Genomic DNA, 24,082 nt, shown 5'->3' with positions numbered 1-24,082 from the left:
TCGAAAATTCATATATGATAATGCAGTAATATTAACGTAAACAAAAGAAAGCACGTGGATATTTTCCGGGGTTCCTCACTATACACTGCCTCCTTATCGGGGACCTTTTGTCAAGTTCAATAGAGAAGACACAGATGTGACTCTCCCATGCTTTGTCATAAAACGAAAAGCCATGTCACACACAGGTAAGATACTAGAACTTTTCTGAAATTTGCAAATATTGCAAGGATTGATTATGAAGTTTTGGCAATGGGTTCATGAGCTAATTATGACTACAATGTTCTATAATGAAGCATGTTAAGGTCGCTTGCTACATGTATATAATTTGACTTTTCAGGACACATGCATCGTCTTATGATGGCTATTTAAATGTTTTGTTAAACTGATGTATCGATCAGCATCGATCAGTTTAGTTAAATTTCATTATATCTCAGTGGTTAAGGTATCGGGCTTTTGAACCGCAGATCACGAGTTCAAATCCAAATGGGGATTTTATTCATATTTATTGAACACAATTTTTGAAATCACAGGTTTTTGGGGTTTTTTTAAAAATATCCAAAATTAAGTATTTTTTTCGCCTATTTGATTTATATACTTCTTATGCCTCGTCTGCTTTCTTTCAGAATCAAGTAATTTTCTGTTGTTTTGATAAACTAATTTAAGGTGTAGTGAGCCACCTTAAAATTATTTACTGATCACTAATGATCACACTCTCGCTTGGCGGAGACAAGCGCAACTCACTTCATCAGTTTACTTTTGCAGAGAGCAATTCTGGACGGAGGTTAACCTGATGGAACTTCACCTAGCGTATTGTCAAAATGTAATAACAAGCAAAAGTCAAGTTATTGTGTTCATCGCTTTCTTGCTGATGGGTGTTTGTGTGACCCTTGATAACAACAAGACGGAAAACATCACAAAGAGTAGTAGCTCGGAGTCTCCCGACTCGGACAAGCTGAATATTCTCTCTGGAGTATTCACTTTAATGCTGATAGTTGCCGTCATGTCTGGTGTTGCTACGTGTATCGTCAAAGGAAATCAAATGGAGGCTGAGAAAGCAGACGGCAACGAGGAAGTGGACGTCACAGAAAGAACACTTTTGACTTCATCACCATGAATCAATATTAGCCATAGCTCTTATCTATTAACAGTGTGGATTATTTATATCAGTACTGTACACAACTGTAGCTATTTATATGAGTACCACAGCTACAATTGTATACAGTCTGCTAACAGCTATATTTTCATGTCGACGGATTTCATTGCTAGTCATTATATCAGTACTGTACACAACTGTAGCTATTTATATGAGTACCACAGCTACATTTGTATACAGTCTGCTAACTGCTATATTTTCATGTCGACGGATTTCATTGCTAGTCATTATGAACAACTTTGCATAGATGGTAACTCAGTCACTGATCGAGAAGACAAAAATAAAGGCGTACAAACTGTTGAATTTCGAAAGCCACTGACGGGATACTTTAATACTTTAATTCTGCCTAAAAAAAAGTTAAACTTGTGTATTATTTTTGTATTGTAAGAACTGTTTTCGTTTTAGAACACGGTTACATGTATCAGTATTTTGAATGCAAAGTACGTTTGAACGCAGAATACGTTCAAAATATAGAGTTGAAAATCCTCCCATCTATATAATAATAAAGCAATCGTTGTGCTAATTTACAAGTTATATACAAATCAATTCAATTAATCATCAGTGATTTGCAATCAATTTTGGTGTTCAATGAACATCTTTTGTATATCAATGTGAATCAACATGTGAAAAATCTTTTCCTTTTTTCTTTAAAATGAAAAAAAGTAAATTTAAAACAAAATTACGTCTCCAAAAGAAACTCTTATTAGCATTCAAACAGATTGAAGTGCAAATAAAAGACAATATCGTTGGGCATTGAAAAAATATAGAAGTAAAATGGCGCATATACCCACTATTTTAATCGTAATGTTCTTTCATTTCATCAAATAAAATATAAAACATGACTACTTTTAATATAGAATCTTTTTGACAAGAGCTTGGACTTTTGGTGGGATGTTACTATGTAGTTTGCTCATCAAAACAAGCTTTCGTATATTGACCTTCTTTCTTCTTATTCGCTATGAGAAACTCTTTTCGTTTCAAATCTATTTTTAAAAATAACATAGAACCGTTTTGACAAGAGCTTGGACTTTCGGTGGGATGTTACTATCTAGTTTTCGCATCAAATATTGGCCTCCTTTTTTCTAATTCTAATTTGCTAAGATAAGTTCATCAATATCCATAGACTGTCAAAACTTGAAAGCTGTTTTCCAAGATCTTCTCTGTTGTGTGAAATTAACTCCGTTTTAACGAAATATATATACATGTAATACCTGAATGAAGTCGGACAGATGTCACTGCGTTCAATGCATTCATATAGCCAATGATTGAATGGATAACCATGAGTAGATCCAGCCTTCATCAAATCTGACTTTGTCACGTTCTGCCCAAAGTCAAAGCTCTTGTTAAAACGGTTCTACAATTTTACAAAAGTACGATGCTATTTCATAATCAGTTTGAATTATTTTCAACGAAAAAGGAAAAACAAAATTAGCCTCAAGATTTATGAAGAAGGAACGCGTGAAAGAATAAATGTTGGTGCTCTAACTGTTATAACAACGTTTAATTGAATGCCATATGCGATTTTGCCACAAGTTTAAGGGTCTCTTTTAATTTTTTAAAACGTTCAATTGTTGGGATACAAAATATAATATTTCTATGGTGGGTGACCACTCCAAGTTTATACAAATTGGTACGTTTTCCATTGGACCTTATTAAACAAACGTATGAAGCACAGATATATTATTCGAAGACTTTTTTTTACGCATACGCTATAGTTCAAACCTATATATTTTAAGTATTGAACCTATTGGCGGGTTACAATTTGATGTTATCTTAAATTTACATCATTTGATACGAATTTTGGAAGAAGGTTCAGATATGTTTATATTCTTATTTTTTAGTATCTTATCTATCATAATATATGTATTTACCCGCCTTATTCGCCGATCTTCTTTTTGAGTTTGTTAACATAGTTATTAAAAAAAATACAGAGAGAAGAGTGAAATATTTTCAACAAAGACGGACGTCATGAAATGAAAACATATAAGAGAACATCAAATTTGTTTTATGACAAAACCGGTATACTAGTTGTGGTGAAATAAAAGAACTGAAGTCTTGAAGTCGCTGATTTGTTTTTAAATACTTTATGGTACATATTTACATAATATATTGGGTAGGCTGGATAGGTATTCCCTATACATGTATAAGCCTAATCAGTGTTGATCATGCAGGGCAACCACAATATATGTAATGTAAGTAATAAATAATGAGTAAATCATTTACAAATGTATTATAGGGACCTGTGTATTTCTTTTACAATTGAATAGTATATAATTACATAAATCAAACACCCGGCCCATTTGACCAATAAGTCACTGTTAACACTAAGAAATATTTTTTAATGCATGCGCGAGAATTTATTTTGTCTTAATTTAAATGCAGAATGTACATATATTAAATTTGCAGTTTGTCTTTGAATAATACAAATTGTCTTGAGTTGAATAAGAATTATTTGAAAAATTAACAGGGTTACTACAATATATGTAATGTAAGTATAAGTGCGTCTTTGTAAGTTTAGAAATGATTTTTATTATACAAGATTGATAAAAATTCCAAATAATTAAGATACCGGGGAGCATAACCACGTGACACCAATTATCTTGAAAATCAAAATTCAATTTTGTTCAAAGTAACAAAAATGTATATCTACTTCGATAAGAGTTGATACTGTCTGAGTTTTATTTTGTTTTGGCATTGGAAAATAATAATCATTTATGCCCTTTAATATAAATATACATTGCTAAAAAAACGTGACAGCTTGAAAATTTTATACCATGTACATAACTTGAAAGTTTTATGTCATGTACAGAAATATATCTTTTCAAACAAAAACAAAAATAGGTAAATAGTTGGTACTTGTCTTTTTGACCCTGGATTGTATAAAAACTTGGAGACGAGTTGTCCATGTAGAGACATCGATACGTACATGAACATGTATGCTATTGCTCACTACACCTGGAAATAGTTTCTCAAATCAGCAGAAAAATAATGATTAAATAGCATAATGTATAAGTAGTATATACGCCAAATCACAGGGTTTTTACACAATCTGTGCAAGTGCAAAAAAAAACCCAACCAAAAACAACAACAACAACAACAACAAAAACACAACAAAACAATCCCTCCCTCCAATTTATTTTAAAAATTGTATTCACAATATTATTTGCTTTTTAATTTATATATAAGCATATATAAACCCCAATAATGTGATTTGTTTTACCATGCCATACTGTCCATATTTTAGCACGACCTTTGTTTGCATTCGGCAATAAGTGGTACTATATTTATTGAATCCCTAAATATTGGGAATGTAGTTATGAAATGTTTAGTGACTGTGTACAATGTCTTTCATTAGATGGACCCTAAATGTTGAAGCAATATTTATTTAAATGTTATTTAATTCGCCGATTTTAAATAAAACCATGCATTTTTAAATCGTAACGCATTAACCTTCTTTTACCCTCGCCATGTTGCATGTTGTGATAATGACAGACGACGTTCAACTACCAAACGACTCTGCAATGTTATGAACATTTCACGTTTCCGATAACAGGGGCGGAATGGGACTGATAACAGTGTGCAGCCGATCTTATTTCTATAATCAGTTTCAGATTTTTTCCTGGCAATGTCGGCGATGTTTGAGCGTGGCGGTTGCAGATGAGAGCCATGAGACGAGATCCAACTCATCGAACGTCAAACCATTCAAAGACATACCCGGTCCAAAGGGCCTGCCTTATCTCGGGACAATTCTGCAGTATAGAAAAGGTATACAAATGGACGAAACAAAACAAAATATTTGACTGTTTTATACTTAATTCTACGTTTAACGTAACTTCAAAATAACAAATCTTCGAGGGTGCATCGATTTACCCAAAAGGACCCAAAAGAACCCAAAAGACACCCAAAAGGACCCAAAAGGAAAACAAGGACCCAAAAGGAACACAAAAGGACCCAAAAGGGAATTTTAATGTTCATTAAATGCCATAATTTACAATATAAATGTACTAAATATTATCTACTTGGGGGAGAGTTGTTTAAAAAATTAAAAAATCTGAAGTGTAGGGTGTTAGGGGTCCGCTATCTAAGCACGTTTTATTCATTAAAATGTAGTTAAAATGATAACGTTGCCCAGCTCTTGCCACGTGGAGGCCACCCATTTTAAGAGCCAAAATTTAGTTAAATGTAAAAAGGAAACCTTTTTAGCTCACCAAGACGAAGTCAAGGAGAGCTTATGCTATACCCTCGGCGTCGGCGGTGGCGTCGGCGTCAGCGTCGGCGTCCGGACCTGGTTAAAGTTTTTGTTGCAGGTCCTGTATCTAAGCTATTACTTGTCCTATCTTCACCAAACTTGCATGGATGATGCATCTGGACCTACTTATGGACTTGAAAGACTTGGATGCTGAATCTGGATCCTAAATTTCAGATGCTGGAGGAGGTTAAGGTTTTTGGACCAGGTTAAAGTTTTTGTTGCAGGTGCCCTTTGATAGCAGTATCTTAGTTACTGCTGGTCTGTACTTCACCAAACTTGCATGGATGGTGTGCCTTATGATACTGATGCACCAGACAGGCTTGAGTGCTGAATCTGAGCTATAGGTTTCGGATGCTGGAGGAGGTTAAGGTTTTTGGAGCAGGTTAAAGTTTTTGTTGCGGGTGCCCATTGATAGCAATATCTAAGTTACTACTGGTCCTAACTTCACCAGACTTGTATGGATGATGCATCTTATGATACTGATGCACCTGACAAGCTTGAATGCTGAATCTGAGCAATAGGTTTCGGATGCTGGAAGAGGTTAATGTTTTTAGAGCTGGTTAAAGTTTTTGTTGCAGGTGCCCTCTGATGATTAATCTTAGTTACTACTGGTCCTAACTTCACCAAACTTGTATGGATGGTGCGTCTTATGATACTGATGCACCTGACAAGCTTGAATGCTGAATCTGAGCAATAGATTTCGGATGCTGGAAGAGGTTAAGGTTTTTAGAGCTGGTTAAGTTTTTGTTGCAGGTGCCTTCTGATGATGATATCTTAGTTGTTACTGGTCCTAACTTCACCAAACTTGTATGGATGGTGCGTCTTATGATACTGATGCACCTGACAAGCTTGAATGCTGAATCCGAGCAATAGGTTTCGGATGCTGGAGGAGGTTAAGGTTTTAAGAGCTGGTTAAGTTTTTGTTGCAGGTGCCCTCTGATGATGATATCTTAGTTATTACTGGTCCTAACTTCACCAAACTTGTATGGATGGTGCGTCTTATGATACTGATGCACCTGACAGGCTTGAATGCATAGTCTGGTTTCGGATGCTGGATAAAGTTAAGTTTTTAGGAACAGGTCACATGTTTAATAGATGATAGTACTATTTCAAACTTGCATAGTTGATTTAACTGTAATATGAATGAATCGCAGAGGTAGCTTCAGATGCAGAGCTTGATCTCCATTATCAAGGATGCTAAAAAATAAATCTTAGTTATTACTGGTCCTAACTTCACCAAACTTGAATGGATGGTGTGTCTTATGATACAGATGCACCTGACAGGCATGGATGCTGAATCTGAGCCATAGGTTGCGGATGCTGGAGGAAGTTAAGGTTTTAATTGCTAGTGCCTCTGATGATGATATCTTAGTTATTACTGGTCCAAACTTCACCAAAATTGCATGGATGATGCGTCTTATGATACAAATGCACCTGATGGGCTTGAATGCTGAATCTGAGCCATAGGTTTCGGATGCTGGATGAGGTTTAGTTTTTTGGAACAGGTCACATGTTTTATAGATGATAGCTTGCATAGTTGATTTAACTTTATTATAAATTAAATGCAGAGGTTGCTTTATATGCAGAGCCTGATCTCCATTATCAAGGATGCTAAAGAAATCTCCTACCTCACTCAAACCAGCTCGATAGATAGATGTGTTTGTTGATAAATGATATAACATGATTCCTATGATAAAGTATTGTATGATATGAAACAATATTGTTTGATATGATACAATATGATATCATATGTTATATTATAAAAAGTTATACGATACGATATGATATTGTATCAATTTTTTTGATATTTTATGATATGATTATGTATCATGATATTGTTATGTATAGTATTGTATATTATGATACAATATTGTATAATATTATATTGTATTTTTAATTTATTATTTTATCACACGATACAATTACATAAGATATTGCAAAATATTATATTGTATCCTATGATACAATATTGTATATTCTATAATATTGTATCATACAATATTGTATAATATGATATTGGTTTCAGTAATATAGAATAATATCACATGGAATTGTATTATATGATATTGTAATATTATAAAATATATTGTATTATACGATATTGTATGATATGATATTGGTTTATATGATATATTGTCATATCACATGAAATTGTATTATATGATATTGTAATATATTTTATTGTGTCATATGATGCAATATGTATAATATAATGATGTATTTTATAATATTTTACCATATCACATAATATTGTATCATTTGATAAGATACAATGTTGGAATCAAATTATATTGTATTATATGATGTAATATCATATAATGTATCAAATATGTTTCAGTGTCATTCAATACAATATCATTCTATATTATACAATATAATATCATGTTTCAGTGTTATAATGTATTATGTAATATGATATTGTAATATGATACTATATTGTATTATATTTTATGATATTGTATTATGTGATCAAATACAATAAGGTATAACACAATACAATGTCATATCATACGTTACAATATCAAATCTCATTATTGTTTATTACAGTATTTTATTTATTATATGATATATATTATATTAGAAATATGACATGATGCAATATTTAATTTTATATCATTGTATTGATTAACATATGAACAGATGATTATCATAAAAAAGTTTATCAGATGATATACGATATTTTGTCAAAACAGAATCCATGAATATCCAAGATCATAAAGTATGATTTTCATATAAAATGATAAAGGTGGTCTTATGAAGGTGATGTCTCATAAGGGTGATGCTCCGTCTTGGTGAGCTTAGTAATCTTTGATTACCTATGTTTTTTTTTCTTATTAAAAAAAATAGATAAAACGTTTACATTATTATTTTAAAAGAAAGGTTTTAGAAAAAGAATAGCAAATAAATAATTTAGGTACCATAGAAATTATGTAAAAACAAGCACTAATATATACATTCATGAATGCACCATAAACCACTTGCAACATGCAAAAAAAAAATAATAATAATAATAAAAACCCACGAACAAATAAGTCAGACGAACATAAATTTTAAGAGCACTAAAAGGTATTTACAAAGCACATCTATTTGTCAAGACAAAACGAGCTCCAATATGCACAATCAAATATGCAATATTTAAAGCACTAAATAGTTCCTACATGCAAAACAAACCTTCTAAAATATGTTACAATACTACTTATTAAGAGGTTGGTCGCTAGAATTAATTACGAATTGAATTGACTGAAATAATTGGGAGAAGCCATGTCACTAATCAGCTGCTTATAGTTAAATTATTAAAACAACAAGATATAATCATTGTGTTGTTTTAAGAATTAACGACACGTGTATGGATAGCCCTCCTCTATACATACAATTATCTCATTATATTTTAATTCATATAAATGGGTTATGCGGAGTCGACAATTTGAACTGTTAAATATCTAATGAGATATTTCATTGTTATGTATAAAGTTAAATAGGCTGACTTTTATAAATTCGGGTCGACGATAATTATAATTTCATCATGCATTTTATATAATCCACGTTTTATATCTATTGATTTTAAGCAATGCAAATATTATTATTCACATTCAATCTCTTAAGATGTTACTGACTATTTATTAAACATCCATCAATTTCCTGTATATTATAGACGTAGGAAATTACTGATCCGATAGAAGTTTAAGAGTTTCTTTGTTCACTTTTTCAAAAAAAATCGTTCCCAGTAATTCCTTTTGGGTCCTTTTGTGTTCCTTTTGGAATATAAACACAGAAAAAGTTCTTAATTTTAACATTTTTTTTTAATAAATATAAAATCTTTATAAAATCGTTCCTAGTAATTCCTTTTGGGTCCTTTTGTGTTCCTTTTGGGTCCTTTTGTTTTCCTTTTGGGTCCTTTTGGGTGTCTTTTGGGTCCTTTTGGGTCCTTTTGGGTAAATCGATGTACCGATCTTCGAGGGAGGGCGATAAAATTAAAACAATCAACATTTTCTCACAAATCATTTTAACCATTTACATTAATACAAATACAGTGAGTATTGAAGCTACATGTAGGCTATCTCTTTGATAAGGATTTTCCTGACAATCCCATTGGGTATCAGATATATATAGTCCATAATTATGGCACGCCAAATTCACAAAAAAGAGCTAAACATAGTTTCACAGTCGATAAACTAGGTTTATCAGCTGTTAACTATAGTTTACGGATCGAAAACTATAGTGAACGATGTAAATCTATATTTCACTTTATAGTTAACGCGATAATCTATGTTTCACATCTGTTAACTATAGTTAACACTGAAAACAATCATTTGCGATTGTTATACATAGTTGATCTGATAAATATTGTGAAACTATGATTAACAACTCTAAACTATAGTTCACAAATGCAAATTATGTCTGATAGATAGTTTCACAATCGTGAAACTATATTTATCAACTCTAAACTATAGTTTACGAATGCAAACTATAGTTTACAGATGTGAATCTATATTTATCAGCAAAATCTATTGTTAACGTGTATTTCCAGACAGAAAAACATAGATTTGCATTCGTAAACTATAGTTTACAGGTGTGAAATATAGATTAACGTCGGTAACTATAGTTTAGGATCCGTAAACTATAGTTAACAGCCGATAAACCTAGTTTATCGACTGTGAAACTATGTTTTGCTAATTTATGTGAATTTGGCGTGCTTTAGATTTGTAAACAGAAGTTTACTGATCATAAATCTCTATTTATCAGATGAACCATGTTTAACAACTGCAAATGATTGTTTTTAGTGTTAACTATAGTTTACAAATTTGAAACATAGATAATCGCGTATAGTTTACAGATGTGAAATATAGATTAACGTCGATAACCTAGTTTATCGACTGTGAAACTATGTTAAGCTCATTTTTCTGAATTTGGCATGCCATACATAATGTGCTCTAAACATTTCAAATTTCTACAGGTTAAATCAAACTGGAAAAGATCAAATTAAAATAAGAGTTTGTTTGTTTTTTCTACAACACATTTTCTCTTAAACCTACGCATTACATTGGGTTACATTAGACATAGAATTATAGAACTAACTTTGAGAAAATGTAATGATCAGATGACTGTGCAACTTTGATAATCAATTTATTAATACTTGTAGTAAACAGAATACAATAAAGGAATTTTTCATGGCAGGTCCTTTTCAAAGATTCACAGTAGACAGATATCAAGATGCTCTCATTTCAAGATATAAAGAATACGGCCCGATCGTCAAGGAGACCATTGCTGGTGTAACCTTTGTCCGAATTTATGACCCAGATGATGTCAGAACAGTTTTCTTAAATGAAGACAAACAGCCTCATGTTGCCCCACTTCTGGACACAACAAAGCAATACAGAGAGCAGAGAGATCTTTCACCAGGCCTTGGAAACACGTAAGTTGAAAATTATATTTTACGATGATCATGCACATCCAAATTGGATGAATAATGAATTACACATCTAAGTACAAGTACTACTTATACATGTAGATTAAAGAAATAGAGAGCAGGGATCTATACATGTGTAATTCTAGACACTTTCACTCTTTAATCACTGACACTACATGTATGATTGAGATGGCGTATGAGCTCAACAGATTTACTCTCTACTCTTAAACCATTCTGGACATCCGACAATTTATCCTTTAGAAATTTAATATTTGTTCACTTTTTAGAAACCTGTATTATCATCGACTATGATATCATCATTTCTTGGTAGAATTAGTTTGTTAAATTTTACGGGATGAATCAGCCTTAATTTGTTTCAGGAATAGAATGACTGACAGTTTTAATTCTTTTTCTGTGAAGTGGCTATTAATTTACTGAATTAATACACTGAGAGAATTGTATCAATGATAGGTATAATGGCCATATAAAATAGTTAACTATTTGTTTTTGTAGAAATGGGGAAGAATGGTACAGACTTAGGAGTGCAGTGCAGCAGATGATGATGAGGCCAAAAGCAGTCACTGTTTATCTCCCCTTTGTGGAGGAAGTTGTGGATGATTTTATTGCACGGATTAAGAAAATCCACAACAGTGATGGGACAATAGAAAATTTTAGATTGGAAGCAGCAAAGTGGAACTTAGAGTGTAAGATACCTAAACCAATTTCATGGGTCATACAGTTTCAAGATTTTATTCACATTTTCTTCTGGTAATTCTCTTTCCATCACTTTTATACTTGTTTGCAGGAGATCTTGATGCATTTGTCATCCTTGAGTTTTATCAGAAAATTACATTGTAGTTATGATGGACCCATCCTTTTAATGAGCACACATACATACTGTATAATAGAGAAAAAAGGTGTTTGCAGTATGATAGATAATTGTAATTGCTGTTTTTTTTTTCTATTCACAGCCTCAGGCATGACTTGTTTTGAGACTCGCCTTGGTTGTCTTGTGGACTCACCTACCTCTCACATTATGCGCATGATCTCTAGTAACAATGCCATATTTGAACTTTCCACAAAAATAAACTTCTCTGTGCCTTTCCATAAACTCTTCACAACAAGACTGTGGCAAAAACTTCTTGATGAAGAAGACTATTTCTTTAGGTAAATTTGCAACGATTTGTTTATTTTATTTTTGTAAAAGCATTCTGTTTTAGTTAACAATCAAAATCTTAGACCAGTGTTATTTTTGATAATCTCGTTCTTTGCATTTCAGAAATGGACAGAAACTGGTTGATGAGACAATAGCCAAGATTGACCGTCTACAAAAAGAAGGAAACTTAAAGGACGGACAGTTTAACTTCCTGTTATATCTGTTGTCTAAGAAAGAGCTGTCCTTTAAAGATGTCAGCATAATAACCCTGTCTCTGTTTGGTGATGGACTAAATACAGTAAGGAGTTAACTGTGTCACATGTATTGGGTTTATTTGTTTTCATCTCATTGCCATGTGAAAATCAAAAAGAGTTCTTCACTTTTAAATCAGTTAATGTTTGCATTCATTTTGCTTGCTTAATTTGAAAGGTGTTAAAAAGTAACATTAACGTGCATGTACGTATTACTAGTAGGTTGCTTTATTTTTTTTCTACCAGTACAATCATTACAAGAATAATTATGCAAAGATGTATGCATGATACACTTTTTCAGACTGTGCCTACACTAATATTTGCCATGTACTGTTTGGCCAAGAATCCAGATGTCCAACAGAAGGCTTATGAAGAAGTCCGGGAGGTTCTGAAGGATGATGAACCTATCACAGGGGAACACATTAATAGAATGCCATACCTCAAAGCATGTGTCAAGGAGTCACAGAGGTACATAACATACCTGTTAACTCTCCCGCAATGCGCGGGAGACTCCCGCAAAACGGCCTAAAAATCTAAGATCTCCCGCATCCAACCTATCTCCCGAGTGGGAGACAAATTTCTCCCGCAATCGTATGTCTTCCCAGGGACATATATAGTACCCGGTATATGCGTCCGTGGTCTTCCCCATACCCCCCCCCCCCCCATTCTGAATCTTTACATGCAAATTTCAACATCCACTGCGGGTTTTTTTCTGATTTTGCACTAAAAAAGCTGCAGTGTAGCTTGAATATATCAAAATCCATCCAAGTACTATCTACCGTGATCATAGTATGACATGTTATAGCCCAGATTACTTTTTACGATTACTTCCGGTTTTGACTTAAATCAGTTACGTATTTATATAGTTATGCATAGGCCTTATAAAAAATAAGTGAAAGCTTAAAACATCTTGATTTTACTCTGTAACACCAAAGAAAACAATAACAGCCAGTGGTGTCACTTAACAGGTGCACAGGTAAAGCACCCAAGCCACGTGCAGTGAGTCGTGACTAATTCTGTCTGGCCAGCACAGTCGGTAAAAATCAAAGTGAGTTTGGAGCACTGAGTGTTTATACAAGCTACCAATAAAGTGAAGCTCGAGGAAAAAGTGTAAAAGCATTTCACAAGAGTTTTTAAAGTTTATAGTAACGGTACTATGAATTACAGGGATGCTATAGACATTACAACAGAGATCATTTTTAAATGATACTGGAGAAATACATGTTAAATTTGTTTTGTGAATTAAAAATCTATCCTATATATAAGGCAAAAAATAATTTTAATGAATATTATTTTCTGGTATTTTCTTAACTGGGTTTCACTGCAAATTCAAAATAGGCAAAATAAATTTTAGAAAATAGAACTGTGTTTACCCTAGATGTCAGCATGCAGTGATGGTTCAATACTGAACATATAAAAAGTGGCACTATTGAATTCTTGTATTGTACCATGCAAACAAAATGATAGTTTTCTGAACTTGTACAGCAACACAAGCTGTAATTGCACACTGGTAGTCATAGAAATAATAAAATTTAAAATGATTGCAAATGCATTAATTACAATGGTAAAATAAAGTATCTAACAGTATTTTTAATATATATTTGCATTTTACGTGAAAAAACGTTGTTTACGCAAAATCTCCCCCTTAGCCAAGTTGGTAAGGGGGAGATTCTCCCACATAACAGCTTTGAAAGGTTAACAGGTATGCATAAACATATAATTAACTGATGCAAACTCACTTTTTTCCCTATAATATCTTCATGTAAACACAGAAATAAAGATTGTAATCATATGTTAAAAAAAATTAACAAATACCCCCCCTCTTTTTTTTTTAAAGCATGACAACTTTTGCACATGGAAGTTGAAATTTGGACTTAGTCAAATGCGAAAATGAAAAAAAAAAGGTCCGTGGAATACGTCGATTGCGTATACAGGCAATTAAAGAAATATTTAAGTGAAGACAGCTGTTTAAATCAAAATCCTCAGCAGATCTTACAATATTAAGGCACTAAATGGGCTCAATCATTTAAAGCTTAGCTTTAAATGATAAATATACATTCTAGCAATACATATACAAAAGAAAATAAATATGTTTACATGCAAGTTTGTTATCACCTCTCAGACGGGTGTACCCCCTTGCGAAAATTATTGACAATTATGAATTTTGCCAGACGTCCGTTTTTCCTAAAAATAATTACCAATTTTGGGAAAATTAGAACTGAACATACAAAATAGAGTATAAATATTTAGTTAAGCCATATCTCATCAATAATTTTGTGCAAATTTTTGTAAGTAAGTACGCTTTATGGACCTGATGTATCAAAATAGAATACAAAAAATGCAATGCTAGTACGCGTTTGGTAAGTTTTTTACTATTTTATGGACTCAAACTTAAATTCATGGTGTTTATTCTAAAGATTGACATCTTAGAAAAAAGATTTGGTAAAATAAATTATATGTTGACGGATTACTTTTCACGCTATAAGCTCTAAACAAAGTAGACCCTGACGAAAAAATCCGTAAAAATCACATTTTGCTACATTTTTCTGCCTAAAAATGTCAACAATGTTAGATATCATTTAAATATTAATTAATTGACGATTGATTAAATTCGAAATAGCTTCTGTCTCTAAATTTAAACTGGTTTTAGTAAAAGAAAAAGAAAAAATTTTTTTTTGGGGGGGGGGGGGGTCAAAACAAAGAAGATATAAGCATACCTGAGATCCTGGTTAATCAGAAACTTCGTTTTTCATTTTACTTTAACAGAATCGAGTTTCTCAACATTAATCATTTCTATCTCTCATAGAATACATATATTACCGTTCTAATTGCTTATTATTGCCATTGTTTACAACAGCGATGTAGAGCAAAATCAATACCGGGTATCAAAAACGCTTTGTAAAAGTCGAACCAATTGTAAAATCAGAATTATGACGTAGTGCGATACTCGGACTACTTTAAAAGGAGTTACTGCATTTTGTGAATTTTTTTTGCTCCAAAATTAATGCCATAAATGGGCTTGTGAAAGCATATGGAAGAGCCCTTGTCCCAGTCATTAAATGGCAAAAAAGAACACTTTATTACTGATATAAAACATTTGTAATCCAACAGAAATCCTCAACTCAGTTATACTGAACTTATATGTTTCATTTACAAAGAACAAAGAAAAGAATTGTGTGTGAATAAAGCATATTTCTTTTACATGTTTTTCTCTAAAATTTAGGATTTTGCCAATTGGACTTGAGATAAAAAGGATCTTGAAGAAGGACTTAGTACTTGGAAATTATCTTGTACCAGCAGGGGTAAATTAAACATTTTGTAAGATTCTTGCAAATATGAAAAAAGACATGATTCTATTTTTTCCTTCAAGAACACATTTTGATATATGCTTTCTAAGATAATGCAAGTTCTTCAAAATGATAGAAATACATGTATATTGCTTCATAATGAAATGCTAATATCTAAAAAATGATGGCAATGTATTTTATATATCTTGATTTGCTAAGGACTTTATTATACTTTATTGAAATGCATGTACATTCTATTGTTAAAATAAAAAGTTACTCAAAACTAAAGATCATTTTATATCACATAGTGAATTTACCTGCAGTCTTGATTTTTAAATAGATGCAACTTTTCTTCTCAGCAAAAGAATTTAGGGTTATATTATTTATTTAATCTAGATAAGTCTAACATAAATTTCTTTTCTTTTACAATTCCTATTTCTGTCGTGTCTTTCTAGTGTTAAAAAAAAATAAAACAAACACTTGGTTTGCCCATGTTGTTTGAACATCTTTTTGCTGCAAATTTTGCAGTAAAACACTCTGTTACTGTCCTCATCATGTGCGTATCATGAGTCAAGGATACCTTTCCTTCAGCTTCTTTTTTGCTCTGCACATTCATCTATCACACTAGTTGTATCATCTAAAACAGATTACAAAAGATATTTTGTGCTGAAGGGTTTAATGGCTACCCCCCCCCCCCCCCCCACCCCCCCTCCAACAACCAAGAACACGATTTATATATAGGTCATATCATCTGCCTGGTATGTTTTCTTCTGTCACTTAAATATTTTACAATCATTTATTGCTATATAGTCAAATAAATAGGTATAAGGTAAATAACATGTTTACAATTAGTGTTTTAGTACCAACAGAAAGAAAATATGTCAGGAAACATCAAAGTATTTCTATCTTTAAAATTGTGACTTTGACAGGTGTCCTTCGACACCACCATTTTAGTGTATTGTGAATCTCTGGCAGGTATTTTAAATCAGTAGTTAAACAGTTCGACATTAATGATACTGTTAACAAATTAGTTTATAACATTTTTTTACAGTCTGAAAAAAAGTAAAGAAATCAGTCCTTGCTTTTGACTAATTTGAATTTGTTAACTCCTCCCGTGAATTGGTGCATAGCCTGTACATGCTAACTGCAAAAACTAGGAAGAAACCCAAGCTAGGGCCTTGTGTAGAAAAAAAGATTGTTCAAAAAGTTTGTGTTAATAATTTTCTTTTGAGGTACCATTTTCTAAATGCTGCTTTTTTTCTACACAAGCCCCTGTTAAAAACATGCTGAAACCTTATACAAAGTTTAACTTTACGAGACTAGTATTGTAATATCATTGGTTTGCACAAACAAAAACAGTTGATCGAAAAATACTTGATACATGTGTGGGGTAAGCCCTTGGGGTTTGGTTATCATGTATTCATGTGATTCAATATACCCCAAAATGAAGGGGGGTTAAAAAATGTTTCTTAAAGCCTATGAAATTACCAATTTATCAATATACATTTTGTCAATTTTCTTTAGTTGTTTATAAATATTGAACAGCATGTTCAGCACGTAATTAACTTCATAGAGAATAGCAATATTGAATAAATAAATTAAATTACAAATCATTTTATTAATGTTTAATATTTCATCTTTAAATTTTGTTATTAATCAACTTATACATTGCTAATGAGGACTGTTAAGTGGTTTCATTTGTTGTTGTTCCATACATTGCATAGCTCAAACTTTTGATAACACAAAATGTGATTTAAAATATTCCCAATGAAGGTATTAAATACACACAAGAGAACATCAATAGTCATTTGAATGCAAAAAGCTACCTAGTAGTTTAATGAATATTTGAGATTGCAATTGCATAATTTTAAGTATAATTTACAATTTCAATTAGTATTCAATGCATAATTCAGCAAATATGCACCTTATCTGGAGCCCTTAATGGCTAAATATCTATTTCTTCACAGACTACAGTTGAATTGGCCCCCTATGTACACTACATGTCGTCAGAGTATTTTGTGGAGCCAGACCGATTTCTACCGGAGCGCTGGTTGAGGGACGGATCTGCTCTGAATATCCATCCATATCTACTGACGCCATTTGGGCATGGTCCCAGGATGTGTGCAGGTATATATTGCCGAGACTTGGTCTTTTACATCAAAGATTTAATTTAATCTTGACATTGAAGGTTTAACAAGATGTACTTGTTGTAAGTTGTAACATTAACATCATAAATCTTCTGAGTTCAGAGGAAAATATATTCACTGTAATTTGCACATGTTGTTAAATAGTTTTATAATGCCGGGACATCTGTATAATTTTTGTGTTTTTCTATTGATTCAATTTATATATAATGTATGAAGAACAGATAAGATCTTTAGAAGAATACGTTTAACAATACTTTAATTGAGCTGAGGATCAGAGAACCATAACAATGCATTTTATAAATGGTTAAAGAAGCTGGGTTTTTTTTAAAATATAAATAACATGTAAAATGTTTGATAGTTCTTTGTTTAAAGCCCGTACCAAACATTCTAACAAATGCTCATGAGCAGCTCATGAGAAGCACATGAGAAGCACATGAGAATCTAGTAAGAAATGTATGCAAATTAGGTAGGAATTCATTTTGCTCATGTGCAGATTGTTAGTCTCTGTTAGGGAGGAAAATACTAACCAAAATGCACATGTGCAAAAATTTGCTCACCTGATTGCTCATGAGCAAAATTCTATTCGAATTGCTCACGTAAGCAACAGGCTATACAGATACATTGACGGTAGATTTTTTTTCTAAGTTCAACTTTCTCACGTGAGCAAGAGGTTAGGAAATTGGACTTAGTCAGTATATGCAGTATCAAAGTTAAATCAAATTTCACTGCGATTAAACCGGATGTAAACCAGTCTAGCGAAATTCTTAGGCACTTGGATGTATAAAAACACCTTTTTCTTCGACGTAACAGCATTGGAGCGGATCGAATGTATACATATGTCGTAAGTAAAGTATACTTGAACGATTTATCGCGAAATTTCGTTTGAGGAACGCCCAGACTTTGTCAAACCCGATTTCGCCCCAAAAAGAGTGTCCTACCCTTACTTTTTTATACATGCACATGCAATATATTTACAATAACTTCCAGGGCCCGTGAGTGTCGACACCCCCTGCATCTTCTGTATGAGCACTTCAAGTAAGTTGAGCATTAACTTGTTAAAATATATTCTTTGAATGGCAGTTAAACGTGTTTGTAATTAGAATGAATATGAAACGAAATACTGTGATCTTAGCATCTACCTTTAAAACGGGGTTAAACAATTTACAACTGACCATCGGGCAAATAACGGTGTATCAAATGTAATAAAACACACGTTATTTTTAGCTCACCGAGACGAAGTTGGGGGGAGCTTATGCTATACCCTCGGCGTCGGCGTCGGCGTCGGCGTCCGGACCTGGTTAAAGTTTTTGTTGCAGGTCCTGTATCTAACTTATTACTTGTCCTATCTTCACCAAACTTGCATGAATGATGCATCTGGACCTACTAATGGACTTGAGAGACTTGGATGCTGAATCTGGGCCATGAATTTCAGATGCTGGAGGAGGTTAAGGTGTTTGGAGCAGGTTAAAGTTTTTGTTGCAGGTGCCCTTTGATAGCCATTTCTAAGTTACTACTGGTCCAAACTTCACCAAACTTGCATAGATGGTGTGTCTTATGATACTGATGCACCTGACAGGCTTGAATGCTGAATCTGAGCCATAGGTTTCGGATGCTGGATGAGGTTAAGGTTTTTAGAGCTGGTTAAAGTTTTTGGAGCAGGTGCCCTCTGATGATTATATCTTACTTACTACTGGTCCTTACTTCACCAAACTTGCATGGATGGTGTGTCTTATGATACTTTTGCACCTGACAGGCTTGAATGCTGAATCTGAGCCGAAGGTTTCGGATGCTAGATGAAGTTAGGTTTTTCGAGCAGGTTAAAGTTTTTGTTGCAGGTGCCCTTTGATAGCCATTTCTAAGTTACTACTGGTCCCAACTTCACCAAACTTGCATAGATGGTGCGTCTTATGATACTGATGCACCTGACAGGCTTGAATGCTGAATCTGAGCCATAGGTTTCGGATGCTGGATGAGGTTAAGGTTTTAAGAGCTGGTTAAAGTTTTTAGAGCAGGTGCCCTCTGATGATCATATCTTAGTTACTACTGGTCCTAACTTTACCAAACTTACAATGGTGTGTCTTATGATACTGATGCACCTGACAGGCTTGAATGCTGAATCTGAGCCATAGGTTTCGGATGCTGGATGAGGTTTAGTTTTTTTGGAACAGGTCACATGTTTAATATATGTAGGTAATAGCACTATTTCAAACTTGCATATATGATCTAACTATAATATAAATGAATGGCAGAGGTAGCTTCAGATGCAGATCCTGATCTCCATTATCAAGGATGCTAAAAAATATATCTTAGTTATTTCTGGTCCTAACTTCACCAAACTTGCAAGGATGGTGCGTCTTACGATACTGATGCACCTGACAGGCATGAATGCTGAATCTGAGCCATAGGTTTCGGATGCTGGATGAGGTTAAGGTTTTAAGAGCTGGTTAAAGTTTTTAGAGCAGGTGCCCTCTGATGATTATATCTTAGTTATTACTGGTCCTTACATCACCAAACTTGCAGGGATGATGCATCTCATGATACTGATGCATCTGACAGGCTTGAATGCTGAATCTGAGCCATAGGTTTCGGATGCTGGATGAGGTTTAGTTTTTTGGAACAGGTTACATGTTTTATAGATAATAGCTTGCATAATTGATTTAACTATAATATAAATGAATTGCAGAGGTAGCTTCAGATGCAGAGCCTGATCTCCATTATCAAGGATGCTAAAAATTCTCCTACCTCACTCAAACCTGCTTGATAGATGTGTTTGTTGTTAAATGATTTAACATGATACCTATGATATAGTATTCTATGATATGATACACTATTGTTTTATATGATACAATGTAATATCATACATTATATTGTAAAAAGTTATATGATATGATATGATATTGTATCAATTTTTTTGTACATTATTATATGATATTGTATTATGATATTGTTATGTATAATATTGTATATTATTATACAATATTGTAGAATATGATATTGTATAATATGTTATTTTATCGAATGATATTGTTTCATATTATATTGCTATATATGATATTGTATCATATGATACGATATTGTATATTATAATTATAGCATATCGTATGATAAAATATTGTATAATATGATATTGGTTTATATAATATATTGTTATATAATACATGAAATTGTATTATATGATATTATAAGATATCATATAATATGATATTGTATAATATGATATTGTATCATATGATATGATATTGTATAAAATGATATTGTATTATATAATATCGTACTGTATCAGATGATATTGTATCATATGATATGAAACAATGTTTTATCAAATTATATTGTATCATATGATACAATATTGTGTATCAAATATGATACAATATCATACAATACAAAATTATACTATATTATACAATATAATATCATATGTTACAATATTGTGATGTATTATGTGATATGATATAGTATCAAATAATGCTATATTGTATTTATATTAGATATTATGATATTGTATTATGTGATTAAATACAATAATGTATAACACGATACAATGTCATATTATATGTTACAAAATCATATTGCATCAATATTTATTACAGTATTATATTGTATTAAATGATATATATTGTAAGTATCATTGGATGCAATATCATATTTTATATTATTGTATTGATAAACATTGTATCTTATAATAATGTATGAAATGAACATAGGATTATCATACAATTTTTTACATATGATATACGATATTGTGTCAAAACAGTATCCATGAATATCCAAGATCATTAACTATGATTTTCATATCATATGATAAAGGTGGTTTTAAAGGTGATGCCTCATAAAGTTGATGCCTCGTCTCGGTGAGCTTTGTAATCTGTGATTACCTATGTTTTTCTTTGACATTTTACTTGACAATAATTTCTAACTACATATTTTTTATTATTAACACTGATTAACGATTTTATGACACGAAGAAAAGAGTTCATGTTTTCTTGTGTAGAATCTGATAATATTGATAGTTGCAGTATTATATAATGATTTTCTTAAAAACTGCTTGAAATATGAAAACTTTTAACAATTTCACTGATATCAAATTTATTTATCTTTCCAATAGGCCTGCCCTGAGTTGCACAGACCTGAAGAAAACCATGAAAAGCTCGCTGATATTATGAATGATGCAACAAAAAAAGTGAAGACGTAATTTAAGTAATGGAGAAGTTATACATGCTGAAGTCTGGTTGTGTCAATTTGGATATTATTGTGATGTTCTGGTAGTCAGCCGTTTGTGTGGTTTACAGTTTATGTGTGAAATCAGAGAGCATGTGAGACACGAGACTGTCAAAAAAAGGACATTTGGAATGTTGGAGACGAATGCCTCGATCGATTGTAATGCAGCCAGTGTTCGTGCAGCACTTATGAACTACTTTGTATGGTTAAATTGAACTTTGCCTACTGTGAACTGTGATTTTTTTTCCAAGTCCGTCTGTGTGCTACACTGCTTTGTGTGATCAAACTGCAATACAAGTTTCAACATGCCAGCATTTATTATTGGTAAACTTTCTAAAGATTTATGTAAATGTAATGTTAAACAATGTATGAAATTGTATTTTTAAAATGACTGATGTAAATATATATTGATGATTTTAATTTCAATTTTTGTCCATTGTCTTTGAAGTGAGCAACTGTTGCACATGAGCCTCATGAGTCTCATAAGCCTCATGAGCCTCATGTGAGCAAAACTCTTGGTGAGCAGCCAGGTCTATTCCTCACGTGAGCAAAAAATGCTCGTGTGCAGAATTTTTCTCACGTGAGCATTTTACCTAATTTGCATGTTAAATTGCACATAAGACTCACATGAGCAACTCACGTGAGGAAATTTTGTTAGTCCTCACGTGAGCTGCTCATGAGCAAATTGTGAGAATGTTTTGGTATGGGAGTTTCATGAACATGTTTTTGAATTCAGTCATCACAGATCTCCTTAGATCTGCTTTGACATATTAGATATGCATTCCAGTTCTTTTTCCTTTGTTGAAAACAAAATCAATCCTTTGGAGGTGGGCTTCATGTAAACATTACAATTTATCATTAAATTTACAGGGCGACGATTTGCAGAACAAGAGCTTTATGTGCTGTTGTCCAAGATGCTGAAGAACTTTAGACTGGAGTACAGTGGTGACCTTGACATGAAGTTCCAAGTGTTGATGGTTCCCGACCGGCCAACGTCTTTTACTTTCAAGGACAGACTCTGAGCATACCGACACTGAAATTGAAATCATTGATACATTATAATCATGTCCTGTCATAAAATGCTTATTGACATTTAATACCAGGTGCTTTCAATGTTTTATGGATTCTATTCTTTGATAATTCACCGGAAAACTTCATACTTGAAGTTATATATAATACATATCCATGAATCATCTGACAATCTGATTTATACTTGATCCTTTGGTCCATTCACTTGCATATTAATATTAAATGCTATTTTTTCTTCATACCCACATCAATTTTTTTCAACTGAAATGATATATAATTCATTGTTATACCATGAAAATATTGTGATTCTTTCAGCTTGAACTTAAAATAAAAAAAGAGATTCAATTCCAGTCAACGATTTATTCATGTGAATGATATTCAATCATTGACACTTTTTTGGAACAGTTACTCATGCAATGTCATTATCAAAACACTTTGGATAGGTTTTAGTTGTGAGAACATAATGTTGACATAAATATTTTACAAGTTTTGAAGTGAATTGCAATACCTTTTGTCTTTTATTGAATTGTTAATGTTGTTTTCTCTTATGAAAAATTAAGCATTAATTTTGTAAAGGATCAGATGGGGATACCCCCTCTTTTATTTCTATGATTGTAGCTCATGAATATATTTAAAGGGGCATGGTCACAATCTTGGTCAAATTTATTTTTCCGTTTTTAGCTCACCTGAGCCAAAGGCTAAGTGAGCTTTTCTGATCACAATTTGTCCGTTGTCTGTCGTTGTCGTCGTCGTCATTGTTAACTTTTCACATTTTCATCTTCTTCTCAAGAACCACTGGACAGATTTCAACCAAATTTGGCACAAAGCGCCACTAGGTGAAGGGGATTCAAGTTTGTTCAAATGAAGTGCCACGCCCTTTTTAAAGGGGAGATAATTGAGAATTATTAAAAATTTGTTGGTATTTTTCAAAAATCTTCTTCTCAAAGACTATTCAGCCGGAAAAGCTTAAACTTGTGTGGAGGCATCCTCAGGTAGTGTAGATTCACGTTTGTTCAAATCATGGTCCCCGGGGGTAGGGAGGGGCCACAAGAGGGGGATCAAGTTTAACATAGGAATATATAGAGAAAATCTTTAAAAATCTTCTTCTCACAAACTATTAGGCCAGGAAAGCTCAACTTTGAGTGGGAGCATCCTCAGGTAGTGTAGATTCAAGTTTGTTTAAAT

At 32.7% G+C, this 24,082-nt stretch overlaps 2 protein-coding genes and 1 long non-coding RNA gene across 3 annotated transcripts; all 3 read left to right on the top strand.

The window, feature by feature from the left end:
* Window positions 1–48: 48 nt before the first annotated feature.
* On the top strand, window positions 49–2,633 carry LOC128157708 (uncharacterized). The gene is made up of 2 exons (XM_052820312.1): window positions 49–185; window positions 763–2,633. Exons 1-2 carry the CDS (start codon window positions 148–150, stop codon window positions 1,112–1,114), a joined length of 390 nt encoding a protein of 129 aa, XP_052676272.1. The 5' UTR covers window positions 49–147; the 3' UTR covers window positions 1,115–2,633.
* A 1,831-nt stretch (window positions 2,634–4,464) lies between these two features.
* On the top strand, window positions 4,465–23,391 carry LOC128159674 (probable cytochrome P450 CYP44). The gene is made up of 9 exons (XM_052822844.1): window positions 4,465–4,918; window positions 10,578–10,815; window positions 11,323–11,513; window positions 11,781–11,976; window positions 12,089–12,263; window positions 12,518–12,684; window positions 15,440–15,518; window positions 17,471–17,630; window positions 22,739–23,391. The coding sequence occupies exons 1-9, from the start codon at window positions 4,714–4,716 to the stop codon at window positions 22,888–22,890; spliced, it is 1,563 nt and encodes a 520-aa protein (XP_052678804.1). The 5' UTR covers window positions 4,465–4,713; the 3' UTR covers window positions 22,891–23,391.
* LOC128159675 (uncharacterized) lies at window positions 18,645–22,294 on the top strand. The gene is made up of 2 exons (XR_008240171.1): window positions 18,645–18,685; window positions 21,756–22,294. It is a non-coding gene; the product is annotated as an uncharacterized LOC128159675 (long non-coding RNA).
* Window positions 23,392–24,082: the final 691 nt, after the last annotated feature.

This window comes from Crassostrea angulata, chromosome 8 (genome assembly GCF_025612915.1).
Source record: "Crassostrea angulata isolate pt1a10 chromosome 8, ASM2561291v2, whole genome shotgun sequence".
Lineage (NCBI taxonomy): Eukaryota > Metazoa > Mollusca > Bivalvia > Ostreida > Ostreidae > Magallana > Magallana angulata.
This window is presented reverse-complemented; position numbering and strand designations above follow the sequence as displayed.